The sequence below is a fragment of the Eptesicus fuscus genome, chromosome 25, assembly GCF_027574615.1.
Source record: "Eptesicus fuscus isolate TK198812 chromosome 25, DD_ASM_mEF_20220401, whole genome shotgun sequence".
NCBI lineage: Eukaryota > Metazoa > Chordata > Mammalia > Chiroptera > Vespertilionidae > Eptesicus > Eptesicus fuscus.
The window spans coordinates 3579239-3587140 of NC_072497.1; the positions used below are offsets into that span (position 1 = coordinate 3579239).

Sequence of the window (7902 nt, forward strand, 5' to 3'; positions counted from 1 at the left end):
CGGGTTCCATTCTGACCAAGGGCACATGTCTGGGTTTCGGGCTCCATCCCCAGTGGGGGGCGTGTGCAGGAGGCAGCCGATCAATGATTCTCTCATCATGGATGTTTCTATCGCTATCTCCTTCTCCCTTCCTCTCTGAAAATCAATAAAAAATATATCTATCTTTTTAAAAAGAGGCCAAACCATGTTTGGGCTATTCAGCGTGCATACATACACCTGCAGAACATTGGAGAAGAACCTGGCCAGGCCCCTTGGAGGCTGCTGGGGACTGACGAATTAGGCTGAAGAGAGGGGGGCGGGGGAGTGTTTGGGCAAAAACACGTACGAAAGGGACTCTGAACTCTTAGGAAAGGGACTCTGAACTCTAACGAAAGGGACTCTGAACTCTTACGGCCGAGGCCCAACCTGGCAGGAGGTGAAGGCACCGCGTCCCTGAAGTAACCCGCTCCGCCTGGCGTCCGGCCGGAAGCAGCCTTTCCCTCCTTGCTCTGCAGAGTTCCAAACCTTCGTCCCTACCCGCCACCGGCTCCCAGCCAAGGGGACTGAACACCCGGCGACGTCTTTTCCCGTACGGGCGCCAGGCAGGCGCCGAGCGCACGGACCCCATCGCCTCAAGAGAGTCGCGCTCCGGGGTTTGCACCGCCGCATGTTCAACCGGGAAAGCGCCACACGCCGAACCCCCACGTATCGCGAGACTTGGCAGGCGCGCCTGCGCGGAGCTCGCCGGAAGCGGAAGTCAGGGGGCTGTGGGATTCTGTCTGACCGGAGTGGCTCCGTTACCTCGGAGAGGTGAGTGTGGAGTCGCATTGACGCGTTGCGGGGCCGGAGGTGGGTTTCCTGCGCGTTTCGCCCGCCGAGCTCAGCCCGGGGCGGGTGAGTTGCGGGATTGGGCGCCGGGAAGGAGGGAGGCAGTCGAGCCGAGGTGGCCCCGGTCTGCGGTGCCAGGTCTGGGCGCTTTCGCGAGATCGGAGGCCCCTTACCCTGCTCGGTCTGTAGTTGCCTCCGCGCCTGGGCGTCCAAGGTGCAGCGCCCTTGGGGACCGGCTCTGATGGGCTTGGCGGGGGAGTGAAAATCGCGGTGGTTTCCAGTCCTTAGCTTCCCCTGTCTCACCTCCTGGGGCGGCGAAACCCCATTCTGGTGCGTCCTTTCCCAGGTATTCGCCTGCAGCCCGAAGAGCTCGGCGTGGTTTTATTGGTGGTAAATAAACTAATGTTGGGGTACAGATCTGAAAGGCAGTGCCCTTGGTTGGTTTTGCTCATCCTCACCGGAGGACATTTTCCCATTGGCTTTTAGAGAGAGAGGGAAAGACGGAGAAGAGCCTGCAGCCAAGGTACGCGCCCTTGACCGGAATCGAACCGAGCCCCGGACCCTTTGGTCCGCGGGCCAGCGCTCTACCCACTGAGCTAAACCGGCTAGGGCTTCGCTGGCACTTGCTCGCACTCTCGAATTAGCGTTGGAAGACTTTACAGCACTTTTAATCCAACCCCTGAATTAACTGAAGCCCTTATGGTCCCTACGCACCACCCACCCCTTTTGAGGGTTTTCTTTTTTTAACATATTTTATTGATTTTTTTTTTTTACAGAGAGGAAGGGAGAAGGATAGAGAGTTAGAAACATCGATCAGCTGCCTCCTGCACACCCCCCACTGGGGATGTGCCTGCAACCAAGGTACATGCCCTTGACCCGAATGGGACCCGGGACCCCTCAGTCCGCAGGCCGACGCTCTAGCCACTGAGCCAAACCAGCTAGGGCCCTTTTGAGGATTTTCTTGAGGGAGTCACGTTTTGTTTTGTTTTCCCTCCCACAGATCTAGACAACCTAAACATTATAAACAGTACAGCCTCAAATCCAGGAGATAAGTAAAGCTTGGATCAATTAAAATTCTATTTATTTTTTATCTTAATTAAATTTCTTGCGGTAACATTGGTAAATAACATCCTATTTAAATTTCATTCTCATGAGTAATGCTAAATATATTTACTTGTGGGAGAACATAAAGATAGAATAGCACATTTGCCTTACCTTCTGATTTTTACTGCCCATCTGGTTAGGTATGGGCCATCTTTCTGATGATTTCTGTGATCCCTATAGAAACTCGGACATGGATTTTAATTAGCAGAATTTATTTTAAATCACACCTTGGATTTGAGATTTTGACAGCAGTTTGCCTATCCCAGACACATGGAAAGTCTGGTGTTGAATAGGCATACTCTCTAAGAGAGCAGCAGCCTGAAAGGTAAAACATCTATGTGTTTCTGGCATCCAGGCAATAATTTCGTTCTCATTTTGTTGGGATGAAGGTAGTATTATAAATATTTGCATGTTTTGAGGGATTTGGGGGAAAAGACAAATGAATGAAGCAGCCATTTTCCAATATCACATCTCTTTGTCAATGACTTTGTCATATAAATTAAAATACAGGATGAAAAATAAGTTTGGGGATGTCAGATAAGAGGGAGATTTTGGCCCTAGCCAGTTTGGCTCAGTGGATGGAGTGTCGGCCTGCGGACTGAAGGGTCCCAGGTTCGATTCTGGTCAAGGGCATGTACCTTCGTTGTGGGCACATCCCCAGTAGGGAGTGTGCAGGAGGCAGCTGATGGATGTTTCTAACTCTCTCTCCCTCTCCCTTCCTCTCTGTAAAAAAACAATAAAATATATTTTTTTTAAATAAATAAAATACTTAAAAAAAAAAGAGGGAGAATTTGGTTTCAAAGTTTTAGCATGATGTCACAGGTGCCCCGAATCAGACAACAGGTTTTAGGAGTCTTGAGGCAAAGAACAAAAAGATGGGTTTGGGCTAGGACAGGTAGAGGAAGGGAATACTGACTCTCTTTGGTTGAAGAACACTAGAGGTGAGGTCCACCTACAGACTCCTGCCAGGGCTGACTTCCAGGATTTGGGTGAAGATGAAAAGAAGTGAACTCTGTCGAAAACCGGTTTGGCTCAGTGGATAGAGTGTCAGCCTGCGGACTGAAAGGTCCTGGATTCGATTCCGGTCAAGGGCATGTACGTTGGTTGCAGGCACATCCCCAGTAGGGGGTGTGCAGGAGGCAGCTGATCAATGTTGCTTTCTCATTGATGTTTCTTTTTTTTTTTTTTTTTTTTTAAATGTATTTTATTGATTCTTCACAGAGAGGAAGGGAGAGGGATAGAGAGTTAGAAACATCGATGAGAGAGAAACATCGAGCAGCTGCTTCCTGCACACCTCCCACTGGGGATGTGCCCGCAACCAAGGTACATGCCCTTGACCGGAATTGAACCTGGGACCCTTGAGTCCGCAGGCCGATGCTCTATCCACTAAACCAAACCGGCTAGGGCTCATTGATGTTTCTAACTCTCTCCCTTCCTCTCTATAAAAAAATCAATAAATACATTAAAAAAAAAAAAGAAGTGAACTCTTTGTCCCCTGGTTTTTCAAGAATTAGGCCTGTGCAGCCTAAGCCAAACCTTTTCTTAGATGTCGAGGGCTCTCTGAAAATATGGGTTAAGGAATACTACTTGTTGAGTGAATCCATAATTGTTCTGGAAAACCCAGCTGATACAGATTGCAGGGTTTTTTAAAGTATATTTTTTATTGATTTCAGAGAGGAAGGGGAGAGAGAGAAACATAAATGATGAGGGAATCATTGATCAGCTGCCTCCTGCACGCCTACAACTGGGGATTGAGCCTGCAGTTTGGGCGTGACCAGAATCGAACCCGAGGCCCTTCAGTCCACAGGCCAACACTCTATCCACTGAGCCAAACCAGCTAGGACAGGATGTATGTACTTTAGCTAACTTCAAACTCAGTATCTTCACCCATCCTTCTTTCTATAGTTCCTATGGCATCATAACCTATCCAATCATTTAGACAGAAGCATGGGAGTTATCCTTTATTTCGTCTTCTTCTCCCAACATCTAGTCAGTGAGTAATGCCTCCTGATATTCTTTTAAAACTACTCTCAGAGTCCCTGCCTCAGATTAAGCCCTCAGGATGTCAAATTATTGCAGCAATCTGCGCTTAGTCTAATCTCGCTAGTCTATCTCTACCCTGTTAGAAAAGTGATCTAAATAGTAAATTTGCTCTTGAGACTTCCCTGCTTAAACTACCTATGATTCCCCATTGCTTACCAGAGAAAGTGCAAGTTGTCTGGGATACGACATTTTTCACAATTTAACCACTCTCTACTTGTCCAGTTTCATCTCTACCTATTCACTTCTCCCTTTATGTTTACACCGGATCTGTTTCTTCTACTAGACTAAGAGCCCTTTGGGGGCAGAGTCCATGATATATTGTTCATCTTTGTATCCCATGATTCTGGTTAGCACAATACCTGTATTATAATAATCAAGAAGTACTCAATTGAATGTCTAGAATATCCTGTCTGAAATTGTTTACTTCTTGGCTTTTCACTGGTAACATAGTGTTACTTTAAAAAAAATTCTAATGGAAACATATTAAAAACTGTACAGAATTTCAGAATGACTGATACTTCTGAAGCTGTTCCAAATTTTGAAGAGATGTTTGCCAGTAGATTCACAGAAGACGACAAAGAATACCAGGAATACCTGAAACGCCCTCCAGCGACCCCTCCAATTGTCGAGGATTGGAATAGCAGAGCTGGTGGGAGCCAAAGAAATAGAGGCAATTGGTATGTATCGCTTCAGAAGAATGAATTGTAGGTGGCTGATCTGGAAGAGAATAGCTTTAATCTGCTAGTCCAGACCACTGAGGGCAGGGACCAGTGGTTGTTTTTTTAATATATACTTTTATTGATTGCAGAGAGGGAGGGAGAGAGAAATATCAGTGATAGAAAGAAAATCATTGATCGGCTGCCTCCTGCAAGCCCCACACTAGGGATGGAGCCCGCAACCCGGGCATATGCCCTGACCTGGAATTGAACCGTGACCTTCTGGTTCATAGGTCAATGCTCAGCCACTGAGCCATGCTGGCTGAGCAGACCAGTGTTTTTGTTCAGTATGATATACCTAGTGCCTGGCACTAATTAAGTGGCCGGTAAATATTTACTTTAATATTTTATCAGTCCATGTATTTTTTCCTTAGTGTTCAATTGTGTGTGCCTATGTGTGTTAATGTTGTTTTTTTAAAAACATTCCTTCTGTGGACTAATATTTTATTTGCAAATACACTTTAGAAACCCAGAATCTTATACAAAACTTTGTGTACAATTCCATAAAAAGGTAATGTTTCTGGTTTTATTTTAGAAAGTTTATACAGTGGAAGCTACTTTACTTAATAATTCAAAGTAGATAAAAGGAATAAATTACCATACTGTGTTTTTTAAACAATTGAATAGTTTTTAGTTTGATTGAAAACTAGCCTCTTGTTTGGGGTTTCAGGTTGTAGTCTGCCTGTTTCTCTGCAAAACATGTCCAGTGTAACTGGGAGAATGATTTAAATCTTAAGAATGTTTTCAATAACTGGTGCTATAACATACTATAGAGAAAAATGTTTTTTATTCTCTTGTTTATTAAGTATTCGATTGAGAAGTCAAATGCAACAGGAGAGATTTGTCATGTGTTCTCTTAAAAGTAAAGTGTAATTTTGTTCTTGTTGTTGTAGGTTGCAAGATAACAGACAGTTTAGAGGTAGGGACAGCAGACGGGGGTGGCCAAGTGACAATCGATCCAATCAATGGCATGGACGACCCTGGGGTAACAATTACCAGCAGCACAGACAAGAACCTTACCACCCTCACCAGTATGGAAATTATGGCTACAACCAACGGCCTCCCTATGGTTACTACTGATAGAAATGTCAGCAGCTTTTACTAAAACTGTTTACTTTGTTAACAAGACAAACATTTGTGTGTATTTTCTGTTGGTCATCATTTTGCATCTGACTTTAGAAAATAATTTTTTTGGAACTTGAGACATTTCTTAAAAAATAAGATCTTCCTGGAGTGATGTGATGGTTGCTGGAAATAAACACTTCCCTAAAAAAGTTGTGGATTATATTGCTTGACTTCTACCTCAGACTCTTCGTTTCATGACTTAAAAGTACCTTGAACTTGGTATATCTTTTCCTTGTTTGACCTCCAGGAGTTCTTTGTTTTACACAGAAATAAAATGGGAATTTTAAAATAGAAAATGCTTGCTTTTACTTTGTAACATAAGGAAGTATCCATGTACTTGGCTGTGCTCATTCCTAAAATTTTGAGAGGCTGGTAAAAATCAACTAGTGAATGCACAACTACACTTAGTTGTAATGTATTGTACATTAACTTCAGAAGTTGGAAGGTAAAGCAATTGTAGTAATTACTCTTTAGGTATGAGTCAGCTCCATAATCGTTTTGGTCTCTTTTTATTTATTTTTTTACTTTCAATCTTCACCTGAGGAGTAAGGATATATTTTCCATCGATTCTAGAGAGTGGTAGGGAACGGGGAGGAAGAGAGAGGCGATTGGTTGCCTCCTGCACTCCCCCAACTGGGGGCAGGGGTGGGACTTCCAACCCAGGTGTGTGCCCTTGACTGGGAATCAAACCAGCGACCCTGTGTGTGCAGGCCAGTCTCTCATCATTGAGCAACGCCTGCCAGGGCTTGGTCTTTTTAGAGGAATATCAAGAATAAAACTGTAGCCCTAGTCAGTTTGGCTCAGTGGATAGAGCATCGGCCTGCAGATTGAAGGGTCCCAGGTTCGATTCTGGCCAAGGGCACATGCCCGGGTTGTGGGCTTGATCCCCAGTGGGGGGCGTGCGGGAGGCAGCGATCAATGATTCTCTTTCATCATTAATGTTTCTATCTCTCCCTCTCCCTTCCTCTCTGAAGTCAATAAAAGAAATATATATTTTTTAAAAACCAAGAAAAAAAAAACCTGTAAAATGAGGAAGGAATCATTCTTAGTTTTAGTGTCTTGATCTAATGATCTAGGGTGGGATTAGGGCACAATCATTTTATACAAACTCCAAACGTAGTAGGTAAAAATTCATACATTATACAAAAGTATGACAAAAACTCTGCAATATTCCCCTTCCTCTTCAATCATGTAAATAAGGTTGCATTATTTGACTTTACTTACTTTTATGGTTCTAAACGTGGGTTGGTTTTACAATGTTATAATCACTCAAATGTGCACCTTTCTGCATTCTCTTCTCTAAACACTGTGATGCTGTCACGTCCTTTCAGGGTGATGATTATATTTCAAATAACTAATGGCCGTTACATGGTTTTATTTAAATAAAATGCTTAGAATATTAATCCATTTCTCTCTCGGTTTTGGCCGTTAGCCTACTCATTAATGTGGTGAGATGGGCTTTTGTCTTTATTACTCTGCCCTTCGTGTCCACTGAAAACATTTATTTGGTTTAAAAATAATATTAAAAGTACAAGTTTCATCAAAGGTCAAGGAATTAAAAGGCAGCTTCCTAAATCTACCTCCTCCCTCAGCACTCCACTCAAGGCCCTTGGGGTTGACTTGTCCGGGTACTGCTCCATGCTCTGGGCCCAAGTCTCCCCGGTTCCTGAAGAGCCATCCTCTCAGGTAGCTCGTTTTTGGGAAAGGCTCTCATGAACCAAGTCTTCACATATAGAGAAGGCGTTTCCTCTGGCCCCTCATCACATCGGTAGGCAGCAGCCAGTGCTGTTCCATGAAGGAAGGTCTTGGACTACACCTCTTTAGCCGGAGTTAACAATGGCATGACTACACCCGGGATGTTCTCTAGAAGCAGGTGGGTTATTAAAACTATTTATCAGCGGATCCAGCCCAGGCACTCCCAACTGGAACAGGAGCTGAGCACAGTAAGAGCAGAATCCTGGAGGCCTGCTGTTTCTGCTTTGGACACTAATTAGGGTAATCTAAGGGTGCTCGGCAGGGTTGGAGGGAGGGGCGCCTCTCAGGCAGTTCAGAAAAAAGGTGATTTTCTAACAATATTTAAATATTTTAACAGATATAGTAGGGTACA

At 44.4% G+C, this 7902-nt stretch overlaps 1 protein-coding gene across 3 annotated transcripts; it reads left to right on the top strand.

Annotated features, from left to right (window-relative positions):
• Positions 1-729: 729 nt before the first annotated feature.
• Positions 730-7204, top strand: RAMAC (RNA guanine-7 methyltransferase activating subunit). Of its 3 annotated transcripts, none has more exons than XM_054713235.1 (3): positions 730-789; positions 4453-4631; positions 5564-7204. In XM_054713235.1, exons 2-3 carry the CDS (start codon positions 4462-4464, stop codon positions 5748-5750), a joined length of 357 nt encoding a protein of 118 aa, XP_054569210.1. In that variant the 5' UTR covers positions 730-789; positions 4453-4461; the 3' UTR covers positions 5751-7204. The 3 variants fall into 3 exon arrangements, with proteins under 3 accessions (XP_054569210.1, XP_054569209.1, XP_054569211.1); XM_054713234.1 differs by having other exon boundaries at positions 752-873; XM_054713236.1 differs by having other exon boundaries at positions 752-828.
• The last annotated feature ends 698 nt before the right edge of the window (positions 7205-7902 follow it).